This window comes from Salmo trutta, chromosome 5 (genome assembly GCF_901001165.1).
Source record: "Salmo trutta chromosome 5, fSalTru1.1, whole genome shotgun sequence".
NCBI classification, from domain to species: Eukaryota; Metazoa; Chordata; class Actinopteri; order Salmoniformes; family Salmonidae; genus Salmo; species Salmo trutta.
Window position 1 is genome coordinate 28,625,802 of NC_042961.1, and position 16,970 is coordinate 28,642,771.

At 41.1% G+C, this 16,970-nt stretch overlaps 2 protein-coding genes across 3 annotated transcripts in view; both read right to left on the bottom strand.

Annotated features, from left to right (window-relative positions):
• Positions 1 to 12,221: 12,221 nt before the first annotated feature.
• On the bottom strand, positions 12,222 to 15,179 carry LOC115194021 (androgen-dependent TFPI-regulating protein). The gene is made up of 6 exons (XM_029753260.1): positions 14,881 to 15,179; positions 14,397 to 14,522; positions 14,155 to 14,256; positions 13,943 to 14,058; positions 13,575 to 13,726; positions 12,222 to 13,455 (listed from the first exon to the last, which is right to left on the bottom strand). The coding sequence occupies exons 1-6, from the start codon at positions 15,031 to 15,033 to the stop codon at positions 13,424 to 13,426; spliced, it is 681 nt and encodes a 226-aa protein (XP_029609120.1). The 5' UTR covers positions 15,034 to 15,179; the 3' UTR covers positions 12,222 to 13,423.
• A 27-nt stretch (positions 15,180 to 15,206) lies between these two features.
• Positions 15,207 to 16,970, bottom strand: part of fam83ha (family with sequence similarity 83 member Ha) — a 67,752-nt gene continuing 65,988 nt past the window's right edge. For both annotated transcript variants that reach the window (XM_029753258.1, XM_029753259.1), the window contains one exon: positions 15,207 to 15,954. In XM_029753258.1, the coding sequence (XP_029609118.1) occupies positions 15,900 to 15,954 (55 nt within the window). In that variant the 3' untranslated portion in view covers positions 15,207 to 15,899. The remainder of the gene's footprint in view (positions 15,955 to 16,970) is intronic.

Sequence of the window (16,970 nt, forward strand, 5' to 3'; positions counted from 1 at the left end):
AATGCAGGGTAAAAAATATTCTTACAAACTATCAAAAATACATTTTAACGAAACAAAATCAACCTTATTTTCTGTTAAAATCCAACATTCTAATCAGATCCCTAGACAGGCTCAGAAGGATCCTGTGAGGGCGGGACGTTTTCTGGCGACAATAGACCTTGCAGTGAAAAAGTCTTGGAGCCCCAAAAACGTATCGGCTGCAGATAAAGTGATGCCCAACTTCTTGGAATTCTTGGACACTTGTGCAGTACAATTAATAACTGTGGCTATAAATGCTACGAAATCCACCTTCTTCACAATGAGTGTATCCAGATCATGGTGCATCCATCTTCATATCTTCTTCAGCACTGTGGCCTCTTGACCCTTTGACTCGCTTCACCACCTCCACATAGGGGATCTGCTGTGCCACCCTTGATCCTTGACATTTCAACCTCTTTCACCCTAACAGGGCACTCAAGGAAGTCCGGAGTATGATCCCCACCACAGTTGCAACATTTTCCATTCACAGTTTATTCAATAACATACTTCTTCCATCTGCAAACATTTGACACGTGGCCATATCTTTTGCAATTCCCAGACTGTAGTTGTTTGGACACAAATGCTCTCACCGCCTACCTCACATATCCAAGCTTCACATGTGCAGGTTGTCTCCTCAACCAGCAATAGCATCGATAGGCTTTTCTCCTTCTTTCCATTTACCATACTGGTTAGGTGACATGCACTGATCACTCCTGGGATTTTCTGAATAAGGTAGTCGTCATCTAACGACACTCCAGACATACTGTAACTCCTTTGGCAGCTGCCCTTCTTCGAAGATCAATACAGGTTACTTCCAATGTGGGCAATTTTGCCACATCCATTGCATGCGTCTTCTGTTCTTCATCTACACAATTAACCAAATCAAGGCCGCTTCTAGTCACCATGATTGAATCCTCCTTTCCCACTGCTCTCTTCACAGTACAAATGGATCTCCCAAATTAACCTCCTTGTCCACCTTGACATTGATCCATTAGCTGGTCTAAGGTCAGGTTTGTTCTTCTTCTTTAGGATTATTCAACATTTAAAAAATTATGTTGACAGTAACATCTGTTACCCCTAATAACTCTGTTGCGGTATCCACAATAATAGTCAACCTGTCATTTCTGCTTTCCACAATCCGAGTCGTGTTAATAACCTTTCCAATGAAAGCTACGAAGTACATTTTATTTACTATCAAAGCGTCCTTTGACACAGCATGATTTCTGAACAGACCTCGAAACCATGTCAGGACTAGCAGAAGCACCAGTTCTGGCAGTAGGTCCTCTTAATATGGGAGCAGCCAGAGTAGCTCCATCAGTCCACCTAGTAGTGACAGCAATCTGTCTTACAGCCTCTGCAAATGAGACATCATGATTGATTCTATATCTCAGAGGCAAGAGAACCCCACTCTGCACCTGGCATCTACCAAATGCTGCACTGTGTCCCCCCCCCACAATTACAACACTTAGCCTTCACATTGTTCCCACAGTCGCTGTAATCATGTTCCCCTCCACACTTGGCACATATTTTCTTTCCTTTACACCGAGCAGGTACACTGAGTGTACAAAACATTAGGAACACGTTCCTAATATTGAGTTGCACCCCATTTTGGCCTCAGAACAGCTGCAAATAGTTGTGCATGGACTTCACAAGGTGTCGAAAGCTGTCTCCAATGCTTCCCACAGTTGTGTCAAGTTGTCTGAATGTCCTTTGGGTGGTGGACCATTCTTGATACACATTGGAAACTGTTGAGCAGCGTTGCAATTCTTGACACACTCAAACCGGTGTGCCTGGCACCTGCTACCATAACCCCATTCAAAGGCGCTTAAATCATTTGTCTTGCCCATTCACCCTCTGCAAACAACCTTAGACTAGGGAGAAGATTTACATTTACATTTCAGTCATTTAGCAGTCGCTCAATTTACAGTTAGTGCATTCATCTTAAGATGACAACCACATATCACAGGCATAGAAAGTACATTTTTCCTAAATAAAGTAGCTATCAGTAGAGGGTGGTCAAGTGCAAGTGCTGGTTGAGGTTTTCCTCGAGGTGAGGAGGAGGATTATATAAAATACTGGTTCGGGTGGCAGTGGTTAAAGTGTTGGGCTAGTAACCGAAAGCTTGCAAGTTCAAATCCCTGAGCTGACAAGGTATAAATCTGTCATTCTGCCCCTGAACAAGGCAGTTAACCCACTGTTCCTAGGCTGTCATTGAAAATAAGAATTTGTTCTTAACTGACTTGCCTACTTAAATAAAGGTAAAATAAGAAAGAGGAAGGGTTTCAGATGTTTTCAGAAGATGGGCGGGGACTTTGCTGTCATAGCTTCAAGGGGAAGCTGGCTCCACCATTGGGGTGCCAGGACAGAGAAGAGCTTGGACTGGACTGAGTGGGAGCTGCCCTCCTGTAGGGGTGGGAGGGCCAAGAGACCTGAGGTGGCAGAACGGAGTGCTCGGGTTGGGGTGTAAGCATAGTGAGCTGTAGTGTTCTGGATAAGTTGCAAGGGTTTGATGGCACAAGCGGGGAGCCCAGCCAACAGCGAGTTGCAGTAGTCCAGATGGGAAAGGACAAGTGTCTGGAATAGGACCTGCGCCACTTCCTGTACGGATGTTGTAGAGCATGAACCTGCAGGAGTGAGTCACTGCTTTGATGTTTGCAGAGAACGACAGGGTCACACAAAGGATCACACAAAGATTCTTTGCACTCTGGGAGGGCGGTACTGTGGAGTTGTCAACCGAGCGGGTAGGCCTTCCCCCGGGAGGAACTGCTGCTCCGTATTGGCGAGGTTGAGCTTGAGGTGGTGGGCCGACATCCAAGTTGAGATATCTGCCAGGCATGCAGAGATGTGTGTCGCCATTTGGGTGTCAGAAGGGGGGAAGGAGAAAAGTAGTTGAGTGCCATCCACATAGCAATGATAGGAGAGACCATGTGAGGATATGATGGAGCCGAGGGACTTGGTGTATAGAGAGAAGAGGGCCTAGAACTAGGAGCTGTCTGCCAAGTAGGATGAAATGTAGGATGCAATGTAAGAGTGTGCAGAGCCTAAAACACCCAGCCCTGAGAGGGAGGAGGATCTGGTGGTTCACAGTCTCGAAGGCAGCGGAGAGATCTAGGAGGGTCAGAACAGAAGAGAGAAAGTCAGCTTTGGTAGTGCGGAGAGCCTACATGACACAGAGAACAGCAGTCTCGGATGAGTGACCCATCTTGAAGCCTGATGGTTAGGGTCAAGAAGATTGTTCTGAGAGAGATAACGAGAAAGTTGATCATAGACAGCATGCTGAAGTGTTTTGGAAAGAAAAGAAAGAAGGGATACAGGTCTATAGTTTGACGTCAGATGAGTCGAGTGTTGGTTTCTTGAGGAGAGGAGCGACTCGGGCCATTTTGAAGTCAGAGGAGATGAAGCCAGTGGTCAGGGATGAGTTAATGAGGGAAGTGAGGAATGGGATAAGTTCTCCAGAGATGGTCTGGAGAAGGGAGGATGTGATGGGGTTGAGCGGGCAGGCGGCCAGACCTCACTAGTTGCAGGAGGTCAAGGCGTAGGGTAGTTCTTTGTGAGTTAGACCAGTGGACTCAATAGGCTGAGTGAAATTTTAAGTGGTAGAAAGCAGAGGTGTGGACTTGAGTCACAAATATGATGACTTGCAACTCGACTTTGACTTTAACACCAATGACTCATGACTTAACTTGGACTTGAGCCTTTTGACTCGAACTGGTTTGATACCCTCCCCAAGCCCAAATATTAAAAATGATGCTATTAAAAAAAAGTGTGCAGCGCATATACCTTCATTTAACGGATACAGTTTGAATCGGACAGCAGCCAATCAAATTGTGCCAGCTGAGAAAAGTTGCGCGTGGCAGTGCAGAGGAACGTCGGAAGTGTCACGTCCTGACCATGGTAAGCTGTTATTTTCTATGGTAGAGTAGGTCAGGGCGTGACAGGCGGGTTTATTCTATGTGTTCTATTTCTATGTTCTTAGGTTCTAGTATTTCTATGTTGGTTTGTTTGGGATGATCTCCAATTAGAGGCAGCTGGTCCTCGTTGTCTCTAATTGGAGATCATACTTAAGTAGGGGTTTTTCTTCCTAGGTTTTGTAGGTGATTATTTTTGAGTAGTGTTTGTTTCTCCTCTGCGTCACGATTTGTTGTTTTGTCTATTCAGTTATTTGATGTATTGCATAGTTTCACAGAGTAAATAAAATGTGGAATGACACACACGCTGCACCTTGGTCCTCTCCTTTTGACAGCCGTGACAGGAAGGGTGAATTCAGATGGAGCCCTTAGAAAGATGATACCCAAAATTATTATTTTCAGACACAAAGACTACGCTGTATCAACAAAAAATGTATTGCAACTTCAAAACATGCGGGAAGAAAATTACAGACGGAGGCGCAACAACTTCCAACTTTGTTCGACATTTGAAGCTGCACAAAGAACGGTAAGTCGTGGCTAATATAGCCGACAGCTATATCATATATCATTCATAGCTTTGCTAGTGTAGCATGTTGGCTAACGTAAAGTAAAATCAATGAGCCTCCACACAGTCAGTCAGTGCGGGAACGTGATCATTGCACTCAAGATTGAGCTACAACTGGCTAGGCAGTTCGTAGCCTAAATCCTGCCTGATGTTACTGCTGTTCCTAAAGCCATTGACATATGTTAGCCTACTGTAACCACACACACAGTGGTCTTTCTTATGGCTACCCATGTATTTCCATGGAACTATGAAGTTTATTTGGAAAGTAATAAATATATTTTTAAAAGCATTCATGATTTGTGTAAATGTAATATACTAACTATTACTCTTGTTAATAATATGAAATGATATTACATTTGGCGAAGAGCACATTATGACTTGTTTAGGACTCGAAACTCAAAGTTTAGGACTTGAGACTTGACTTGAGACTTGTTGGTCTTGACTTGGGACTTGACTTGGGACTTGAGTGCTAAGACTTGAGACTTACTTGTGACTTGTAAAACAATGACTTGGTCCCACCTCTTGTAGAAAGTGGTTATAGCAGCAGATACAGAGGAAGGGAAGGTAGAGAGGAGGGAGTAAAAGGATGGTAGGTCCTCCAGAAGTTTAGTTTTCCTCAATTTTCGCTCAGCTGCCCGCAGCCCTGTTTTGTAAGCTCGCAATGAGTGACTCAGATACAGAGCAGGAGGGGAGGGCCGAGCCGGCCGGGAGGAAAGGGGACAGTGCGAGTCACAGGAATTCGGAAAGGGAGGAGAGTAAGGTCGAAGAGGCAGAATCAGGAGACAGGAGGGAGAATCATTTAGCAGAAAGGAGAGATGATAAGATAGAAGAGGAGAGAGTAGTGGGAGAAAGAGAGAAGATTGCGACGGTGCATTACCATCTGGGTAGGGGCTTAGTGGTTAGCGTTGGAGGAAAGGGAGACAGAAAAAGAAACAAAGTGGTGATCAGAGACCTGGAGGGGGCTTGCAGTGAGATTAGTAGGTGAGCAGCCTGTAGTAAAGATGAGCTTAAGTGTATTGCCTGCTTTGTGAGTTGGAGGGGATCGGGAAAGGGTGAGGTCAAAAGAGGCAAGGAGGGGAAAGAGAGAATTCAAAAGAAACGAATCGAAGGCAGATGTCGGGAGGTTGAAATTGCCAAGTACGAAGAGCGGGGAGCCATTGGCAGGAAATGAGCTCATCAAGGTGTCAAGCTCATTGAGGAACACTCCATGGGTACCTGGCGGGCGATAGTTGACAATAATGTTAAGCTTGAGTGGACAAGTGACAGCATGGCTTTGAAATGCGGAGATGGACAGGTGATGGAGGGGGGAAAAAGAAAATCTCCACTTAGGAGAAATTAGTAGACCTGTGCCACCACTGCGACAACCAGATGCTTTTGGACAATGAGAGAAAATGAAGTCAGATGAAGAAATAGCAGCTGGAGTAGCAGTGTTTTCTGGGGGATCACCCCAGAGAACACTGTCAGGGCCAAAAAGTCAAGGGACTGAAGGGCAGCATAGGCTGAGATGAACTTGGCGTTCTTGACCACAGATCGGCAGTTCCAAACGCTGCCAGAGATCCGGAATGGGTTGTGCACGAAGTGTACACTAAATTAGAAGTGTTGCAGCCAAGGGGTGGGGAGCGTTTGAAAAGCCTACAGGGAGAGGAGCAAACAGGTATAGAAAACAAACACATATTTGCCAAAGCTACAAAAAGAGAAACAATTTGATCATCTGAAAATAACTAGGTAAGATACGTAAGTGAGTGTTGTGGAGCATTCCTCTCTTTCCTTCCTCAAATAACTCCACAGAACAACTCGGCAGAACAGTCTTTGTTTCCGCAACGGTCTTAGTTTTGCGACAAAACCACCACTGACACGACCGCCGCTTACAGCTACCGCTGAGAATCCATGGGAGACTGAAGTACTAACACTACATTCCAACAGAACAAACCCCAAGCATACAGCCAAAGAAATGCTGGAATGGCTTCAGAACAAGAATGTGAAAGTCCTTAGGTAGCCCAGCCAAAGCCCAAATCTGTGGAAAGACTTGAAGACTGCTGTTCACCTCCGATCCCCATCTAATTTAACAGAGTTTGAGAAAATCTGCAAGGAAGAATGAGAGAAAAACCCCAAATCCAGATGTGCAAAGCTGATGCTGACATACCCAAGACGACTCAAAGCTGTAATCGCTGCCAAAGGTGCTTCTACAAAGTATTGACTCTGTGTCAGGGGCGTCGTAAAGGACAGACCAAGGCGCAGCGGGTATCGTGCTCATCTTTTTTATTACGAGTGAACACTTAAACAAAATAAACCAACGCCAAACAACAGTTCCGTAAGAATACAAGGACTATACGAAAAACAACCACCCACAAACCCCAAAGGAAAACAGGCTGCCTAAGTATGGCTTCCAATCAGAGACAATGAAAGACACCTACCTCTGATTGGAAACCACACTCGGCCAAACCTGGAAAACGGAACATAGAAAATGAAAACTTGAACCAAAATCCCCTAGACCAAAAACCCCAAAACACACAAAACAAACACCCCCTGCCACGCCCTGACCAACTATAATGACAAAAGACCCCTTTACTGGTCAGGACGTGACACACTGGGATCTAAATACTTTTGTAAATTAGATTTCTGTCTTTCATTTTCAATAAATGTGCACAAATAAAAAAATGTAAAAAACATGTTTTCACTTTATCGTTATGGGGTATTGTTTGTAGATGAGTGACATTTTTTTTTTTAATCAATTTTGAATTCAGGGTGTAACATAATAAAATGTGGAATAAGTCAATCAAGGGGTATGAATACTTTCTGAAGCACTGTAGATCCAGAATCTTCTCATTGCCACTCATAAATATTAGCCTACATTTAAGCTATTGTTGATATATGTATTTCACACTATGTCAGGGTAAAAAGTGGAGTAAAATGTTGGTATGGATGTCAATGTTCATGTCATCTTTACCAATCATCTGCATTCCACTTAAAAAAAGAGACTCAAACTACCACCACCGATTTTTATATGGCTAGCTAAACCTAGGTCTTATCAATAATGAATTGAATCTTGCTTATTGACAATGTTTGGCATGTCCATGCTCAGCCATAATACAATTTACAGTAGGCCTAGCTCCTATGTCAGTGTGAATGCTATTGAAGCCATGCAATTATTTAGAACAATGTGGACTGCAAATGGGTTCAAGTTAACATATTTAGCAAAGATAGGTCTACATTTTGTTATTTAGTTTCTGTAAGCTATTTAAAAAAACTATAATGGACTAACATTGGAATTGATTCCATTGCAATACATAAAAGACGGTAAAAACGCAACATGAAGCAAACACATATTTCATCATGGAGCACGTTCTTATTGGCTAGTGAGGGGCCAAGCCTCGACACACCCACAACTTGCTTATTCATCAAAACCCAGCCTTTTCGCGCCAATGCCAGCAAGTGTGCAGATAATTGTTATGGTGAAAATAGCTAAAATATTTCTGAGACACCCATGAACCTATTGCACTACCGCCTGCGCTTATATTTACCATTGCATTTAGGTTTGTTAAAATAGAGGCCATAGACAGAGCTATGGATGCAAGGACTGAACATCCATGATATCAAAGTCATAGTTTTAACAATGTTTTGAGGTTGTATAGTGTTTGTTAACTTTCACTTTCTTTACAAACGTTGGAGTTAAAACAAGCATATATTTTGGGTTCTGATGGGGTATGACAGTTGAACTAAGCTCATGAGGCATTTATAAGTTCGATTTTTCAAGAATTAATGGGTGCATATCATTCAAAAATATAATTATTTATTTTTACTCTTTCTTCTGTGCTTGTAGTTGAACCCCCAAACCGTTTTTGGATATTTTGTTTCGTTACAGAGATAATTGGTTGTCACATTTTGCTGAGTCATCACTTGCCATTGCCTATAATGCAATATGCAAATATGTCCAAAGCGTATTAGAAATCACTCTAAAAAGATCCACACCAACTCATATTCCATCAGTATCCCATTCTGAATGATGTATCTGCACTCAATTTATTGTTTTACTGTGCCATAAATCCTTGTTTTAATGATGCTGTTTACAACGAAAGATACAAATATGGATTTATGGGACCGTGGAAAATCTTGAAAACAATTCAGTGCAGAGACATCATTCAGAATGGGATTCTGATGTAATATGAGTTAGTTTGAAGTGTTTTGGAGCGTTTTTGGAAATGCTTGTTAGCAATTTCACTGTTAAGGCTGGTTTTACACTCCGCCTAACGACATGTCTGTAGACATCAAACTTGTCGTTGTCGTTATGAAAAAGTAGAAACACAAAACGACAGCCTCTGCATAATATCAGCAGCCCGGTGCTGCAAATAGCATACTTTCTCTATTTTAACACTAATAAAGCCACCCGTTTAAAAATAAATTCAGTAAATGGAAACCTAGCAAGCCAGGCAACTGAAAGCTATTTTCTAAACAATGTTTTGGTTCGTTGCTAGCTAGTTAGCTAGCTATCTGGCTAGCCAGTTCAAATAATGACCAGAGTATAGCTGACAGCGTCTTAACTTTAGCTCATTTAGCTTACAGAAAATAGCTTACTGCTACAGTGTGACAAAATAAAAGTAGTTCATTCTATCCGAGAATTTTAGAACTCTTGCAACTTATTGTCACAGAAGGATTTGGTCTGGTAGCTGAGGCAGTAACCACGACAACATACGTCGCGACAGTCGCAGAGACTTTGTGGGCGTTCATAAATTCAGAGCGTTTCGCTCGGAAGCGTTCAGAGCGCACACTGGACGCTCTGGCCGAGGAGTCGGGTTGATCCGAGCGTTCTGACCACACGATGGCAGTCAAGAACCCAAGCTAACTGGCTATCGTTGGCTAGTTGACTAGATACTTCCAGATACAAATGATAGAACACCTCACTGACCATTTTACTCGCCCTAGCAGAGCTGGTTAGGCTGTTTTCATGTTATCCAGAGCGTTGGTGACTGTAACTGTGCTGCTGGCAACAATTTTTTTGTCAAGAGCCTTGACTTTTTCTACAGTTACAGCCTTATTCTAAAATGGATTAAGCAGTTTCCTCCCCCCTCATCAATCTACACACAATACACCATCATGACAAAGAAATAACATTTTTTTTGTTTGTTTTGTTGCAAATACCACATTTACATAATTATTCGTACCCTTTACTCATTACTGTGTTGAAGCACGTTTTGCAGCGATTACAGCCTCAAGTCTTCTTGGGTATGACGCTACAAGCTTGGCACAACTGTATTTGGGGAGTTTCTCCCATTCTTCTCTGCAGATCCTCTCAAGCTCTGCAGCGTCGCTGCACAGCTATTTTCAGGTCTCTCCAGAGATGTTTGATCAGGTTCAAGTCTGGGCTCTGGCTGGGCCACTCAAGGACATTCAGAGACTTGTCCTGAAGCCACTCCTCCGATGTCTTGGCTGTGTGCTTAGGGTCGTTGTCCTGTTGGAAGGTGAACCTTCGCCCCAGCCTGAAGTCCTCAGCACTATGAAGCAGGTTTTCATAAAGTGTCTCTGTACAGTACTTTGCTCCATTCATCTTTCCCTCGATCCTGACTAGTCTCCCAGTCCCTGCCACTGAAAAACATCCCCACAGCACGATGCTGCCACCCCCCTGCTTCACCATAGGGATGGTGCCAGTGTAACAGTGTAGGTTCCGTCCCTCCAGGTTTCTTCCAGATGTGACGCTTAGCATTCAGGCCAAAGAGTTCAATCTTGGTTTCATCAGACCAGAGAATCTGGTTTCTCATCGCCTGAGAGTCCTTTAGGTGCCTTTTGGCAAACTCCAAGCAGGCTGTCATGTCTTTTACTGAAAAGTGGCTTCCGTCTGGCCACTCTACCATAAAGGCCTGATTGGTGGAGTGCTGCAGAGATGGTTGTCCTTCTGGAAGGTTATTCCATCTCCACAGAAGAACTCTGGAGGTCTGTCAGAGTGACCATCGGATTCTTGGTCACCTCCCTGACCAAGTCCCTTCCCCCCCAATTTCTCAGTTTGGCCAGACGGCCAGTTCTAGGAAGAGTCTTAGTGGTTCCAAACATCTTCCATTTAAGAATGATGGAGGCCACTGTGTTCTTGGGGACCTTCAATGCTGCAGACATTTTTTTGTACCCTTCCCCAGATCTGTGCCTTGACACAATCCTGTCTCGGAGCTCTACGGACAATTCCTTCGACCTCATGGCTTGCTTTTTGCTCTGACATGCACTGTGAACTGTGGGACCTTACATAGACAGTTGTGTGCCTTTCCAAATCATGTCTAATCAATTGAATTTACCACAGGTGGACTCCAATCAAGTTGTAGAAACATCTCAAGGAGGATCAATGGATTCTCATAGCAAAGAGTCTGAATACTTATACATAAGGTATCTGTTTTTTATTTTCAAGACATTGAAAAAAACTATAATTGTAATCTATTTTAGAATAAGGCTGTAACGTAACAAAACGTGGAAAAAGGGAAGGGGTCTGAATACTTTCTGAATGCACTGTACGTCCATATATGTTTTCGACTGGTACTGGGGGACCTTCAGACGAGTCTTGTGAGGCCTGTGGGTGTCCTAGAGCAAAACAGTCCCACCTTTACACAGAGGGGTCATATTAGTGTGTTGCTGTTCGGACGCTACCGACAGAAGTTGACAGATCAGCTGTACCAACTTCAGACGCTTGTGGGGGTCGTAGAGCAAAACAGAGAACACCATCATGTTCATGAGTCTCATCTTTCCACAGAGGGGTCAGTTTGTAGGCCAAACCGTTCTCATGGTCTGACAAACACCGCTCCAGCTCTGTCACCTTTCACCGTAGATGCGAAAGTGTTACATAGGCGGATGCGGTGGATTGAAAAAAACAGATATATCGATCTTAAACTGACAGATTTTTATGGGGATTGTTTTATTATGCTAATTAGATTTCCACGGGGGTGTGGACATCGACCTTAGTTTGACCAGCGACACTTGTCGCATTCTAATTGTCTACAGACATGTCGTTAGACCAAGTTGAAACTGGCCTTTAGTCTACACCTGTTGTCTACGAAGCATGTGACAAATAACATTTAATTTGATTTGATTTAGACACAATTTCATAATGCATTGCAGTCAATGGCAAGTGATATCTCAGCAAAATGTGTCCATTTTTTCTGTAACGAAACAAAATATAAAAACATTGTTTGTGGGATCAACTACAAGCACAGAAAGAGTGAAAATAATGCCACGGGAAAATGGATGAACTTCCCCTTTAATGCCCAGCAAAAATGATAAATCCTCTAAGTATGATTTTCCCTACTTGTGTTTTGGAACTTTTCAAAAATAAAATGCTTCCCTCAGGGTATACACATCAAATGTTTCCTAAGAATTTCATTATCAACCTTATCGGATTCATTTTTACAGTGTCCTCCAAATGTTATGTAGGCCTTAAAATTTTTATCTTCACATTTTATCCTTTAGTCATTGGGGGCTCAATTGAAACATATGTAAATCATGTATTGTGCATTGCCATTTACTTTTATACTTGGGTTAACACTGACTAAAAGGGCCCTGGTGTGCTTTTTTAAATGATCAGATTATACAACACTTGAATGTATTCTTTTAGCTTGCTCAAATGTTTGGAAATGGCTCCCACTCTTGACAACAGAGATTCATATTTTGATAAATAACATGTATGGCCCATAGCACGAGAGCATGTTATTTAGACCTTTGTAAAAAAGAATTATTGTTGTCCTAATCACAGTTCACTAGTCTTCCTTCTACAAGACCATGTAACCTTTTTTTATTTACAGAGAAATGCTTTGAAATAAAGAGAGACATGGCAAAGATGGAAATCCTCAAAATCCTGAACACAAGGAAACAGCAAGAAGAGGTGATGCAGGCTATGTACAGTATATTCTGATAATACACTTTAGATACCAAAACCGGTTCATACTGTATTCCTTAATACTGGATCATCAAATGACTTTAATTTCTTCTGCAGTTATAAATGAGCAAGACTGTCACTTATTGGCCAAAGTCCTGTCAGTTGGATTGGTAGAGGCAGACCCAAACTATCTTCAACACCAAGGACTACAGGGACCTGCGTGGCGGCACTTCCTGAAGAATCAGCACACTTAGGGAGTACCAGGAAATGTACAAATCAGTTACAAAGAAATTTACATTTGGTACCCTGGAAAATATTGATTTCTACGCAAGATCAAGCTATCCACCAATATCAAAAAACATTAACGGACAATGTGAGAATGAAGGAGGATGCACTCATTGGCCCACATTTGTCATGTGATGTGCTGCCCTTTTATTTGATTTGTTAATTATTGAATAATGAAATTATATCTACAAAAGGAACATGACTTACATCATATTTATGACATGCTTTTTTTGTGCCTTGTAATTACATGTTTGGTCATAAAAGCAAATATCCAATTTCCTGTTGTGGTAAAAGTACACACAACCATGGTTTTGAGACTATAATAGCTCACATACTGTTCATGCTTTCCACACGTTATGAAAACACAACGATACTCCAATCTCAAGAGAAAAAGATAGAACAATTGGTGGGATATTTTATCACCCCTTGTATACTCTCATATTCTCATCTGGTCAAGTTGTAGTCAGAGAATTTTGGTAAGTAGAGAACGATTGTTTTGAGAATGTTGTGATAACTTCCTGGTAGAAAAGGACTAAACCAATCAACCTGATGTAGGCCTACCTGGGATTTTTCAACTGTGAGTTATATTTTGTAATTGTGATGCTGATAACATTTATTGAAAAAAGAAAAACAACAGTATGTCTGTTAGAAACTATGTTGTCAGAGGACAGTATATATGACATAAGACCCTGTGTGCAATTTCTATTCATACACATACAGTATTTCTTGAGGCATGTTGGCGAAATCTGAGTGACAGCAATGTATCAGGTCCCAATGGATTCAAAGAGGAAAATGGGCAGAGTTTCATTTATTTTTTGTCACCGTCTTGCCTTTTCCTAAAATAATAACAAAGAGAGAGAGAGAGAGAGAGAGAGAGAAAGGGAGAGGTTATTATAACTTTAGCATGGTATTTCTGCTTCTGACTTCATGGTTCTAGCCTGCTGAGGTCACTCACCCCAGACACAGTAGTTTAGGGTCCGTCCTAGCAGATACATTATTGTCACCACTGTCATGTTTAAGAGGAATAACCCCAACACACCAGAGGTGTTAAGGAGCCCGAGGAGAGGATACACCCAAAGACCTACCGCCAAGTAGATAAATATCACCCTACAGAACAAGAGAAATGGATAATGAAGGTGCAGTGAAACAACATACAGTAAGTACATTGTCTGACTCTTATTGTCAATACACGTGTAGTGGGTCAGCAGCATACATTTTGAATCAGAATTAGAATGCAATTTTCAAATTAATGTGGATTAGTGCTACAAACACATGGTCAGCAATACATACATTTGTATCTTATTAATAAACAACCTTACATACCAGCCCATGTAAGCCAAGCCCACAACTCCTAAGGCAGCTAAGCCGTTTTTAGTCTTTGGGTACACATGATGTTGAAGCAGGATCTCTCCAAGTAAGATAGGCATAACAACGGTGTGCTACAAATAATATTTTCATACATGATCATTATTATATTCACTTTCCAGCCAACTTATACATTCACAATCATTTGTCTGTAATTTGTATGTACTGACCATAGCGTGATTCATCCAGAGAGGAAAGAAGGCATCTAAAGATTCTGGGTAGACAAGCTGCCTGTCATAGGAAAAGATCACCCAGAAAAGCAGCACCACAAACTGAGAAATTTTAGAGACAAAAGTAAAGAAATAAAAATTGCAGTAAATGTATTAAGATGAGATATACTATCTCCCTTTGATGTGGGAGATTTCATGTTGGTGGTATATCAAATCACAATATTTCAATCACTCCTTCTCACCATGCCTACAGGGAAGGCAAGGACAGAGAAGATGAGGTCTTTCCACTTGTTAAGACCCTTGACTGTGTTTTTCCCAGTCTGAAGATCATTCACCACGGCCATCCCAAAGAACACCATCTGCAATAACTTAAATATTGCATACATAGCAAATTATTGTTATTCCCATGTTGTTATAATTTATCATTAATATAAACATACAATAAATCATACAGCAAAAATCAGGTAGCCTCATGTGACCTTGGAGATTTTCCTGACTAGGTTGACATGGTTGAACCTCTATACCGGATATATTCAACTCTGTGTTAAGTTTTATTGTTCAAATCAAACCACAACCCATGCAGTATAACCAATTTCGTCCAACTATCCTAAATCAATTCAATTCACAATAACATTTTGCTATTACTTTTGTAATTTGAGTTTGTAGTACCTTTTAATCCATTAGAATCCAACCCCCAATTTTAATTAAAATGCCAAATAATCTCACCAGGTTGAGGAAAGTAAGGTACTTCCAGGGTCCACCATACTCAAAGATCCCAGGTGGTAACTTCTCTCCATCCTTAGCAGCCAGGGACTTAATGATAAAGGCATACCAGCTGAAAGCTGTGATATGGTAAACTATTCTCACTTTTGCAATCATGATAAACTAAGATAGATTGATACTAGATTGATACTATCTCTATAATAGAAATACTAGCAAACACTAACAGAAATAATAGCAAACACTGAGTCTGGCATTGACACAAACTGTACCACCAAACAAGCACCACTTTCCTATCTGGTGTAGTGCACAATGTTGCAAGAAAGAAGGGGTTTTGTCAGAGAAAAGCTCTTTATTACACGATTATGTTCCAGCATCGGCTTATTAATACATTTGGAAATAGAAGGGTTACAAAAGCACACTCCTAAACAAGGGGTCCACTGTTGTTGGTAATGTTTGGGGTTTTCTTATTTCATAACCAGTCCAATCTGGCACGTGATTGGTTTAGTGATGTCAAATCAGTTTTTTCAAAGGATGACTAATGACCATAACAAATATAATGAGTAATGGAAACATAATATGTGATTATTATTATTATGTCTCTGGTGTTTGCTAAGATACATAATGGGTTTATGACACTTTATTAGTATGTCTCATATAATAGCCTACATTAAAAATACACAGCACGTCTCTAATTAGTACAGAAATAAAAGATTTGCTCAGTGCTGTAGCTAATCAATTTGTTTCACTCTAGGAGCTTTGGATAGGACACTAATAATACATTCACACAAAGTTATTTCTGTTGCTTAACTAAATGGTTGCCCAAAAATGACTTTTGGGTTCAAGCACTTTCTTCACTCATGGACAAGCTGTATCAGGACATTCTGTATATAGCAAGTCTTATGACAGTATGACGATCAAAATGATTTTAACACTTATCAACAGTATGCCTGTTACAATTCACAGTTCATACATCCCAAAGGAACTCCAGAGGGAAACATTTCATCCTCTCCTTGTAGATCCTGTCAAACCTTCCACTCTGGGTGATGGCAAACAGAGTTTTCCCGTCTCCAACTGTTCCTGTGAAGCCGCAAAAGGAATGAGATTAAGCCCATTGAAATGTAAAACACTATAATCAGCTTGCAGAAACTGTTTTGAATTGGGACATTTTGAAATTGGAGAGCTCATAGTCTAATTGGTCTAATCAATAAGTGAGATAGAAATAGCCCAAAACTTTAAACATAGCATTACTTTTTAACAGCGTCAATCCCTCGCTGAGGTCAAACAGGTCTGGAGCCACAGTATCCAAATTGGAATTTTTGTTTTGTCGCATGTTACTGAAAGTTCTCTTTTCAACAATGATGTTTACTGTTTTGCATCGACTTTTATTCAGAAAGGTTGAAATCATGACGATCATGCCTTTTCAGGTCCTGTTCCACAAGAAAGAGTACACCAAAAAGTATTTTGTATCAAAATACAAACACATTTTCTCCGTTATTAAACTTTATAATAATCCTAAGAAAATCAAACGTGTTGAAAAAGTATTTAATTTATCTCGTGTTGTCACGTCCTGACCATAGTAAGATGTTATTTTCTATGGTAGAGTAGGTCATGGCATGACCGGGGGTGATTTTCTATGTTTTGTATTTCTATGTTCATGTTCTAGTTTTGGTATTTCTATGTTGGTTTTGTTTGGGATGATCTCCAATTAGAGGCAGCTGGTCCTCGTTGTCTCTAATTGGAGATCATACTTAAGTAGTTTTTTTTTCTTCCACCTGGTGTTGTGGGATCTTGTTTTTGCACAGCTCTGTAAAGCCTGCAGAACGTGACGTTCATTTTCCGTTTGTTTGTTATTTAGCTTTAGTCTTCTGAGTTAATAATAAATATTTATCATGAGCACTCAACACGCTGCACCTTGGTCTACTTTCTACAACGATCGTCACAAGTGTCTATCATAAGTATTTACCACCTTGGATTTCTTCACATTTTATTGTGTTACAAAGTGGGATTAAAATTGAGTTAACTGTCATGTTTTTGTCAACTATCTACACAAAATACTCATGTGAAAGTGGAAGAACATTTTTAACATCTTTTTT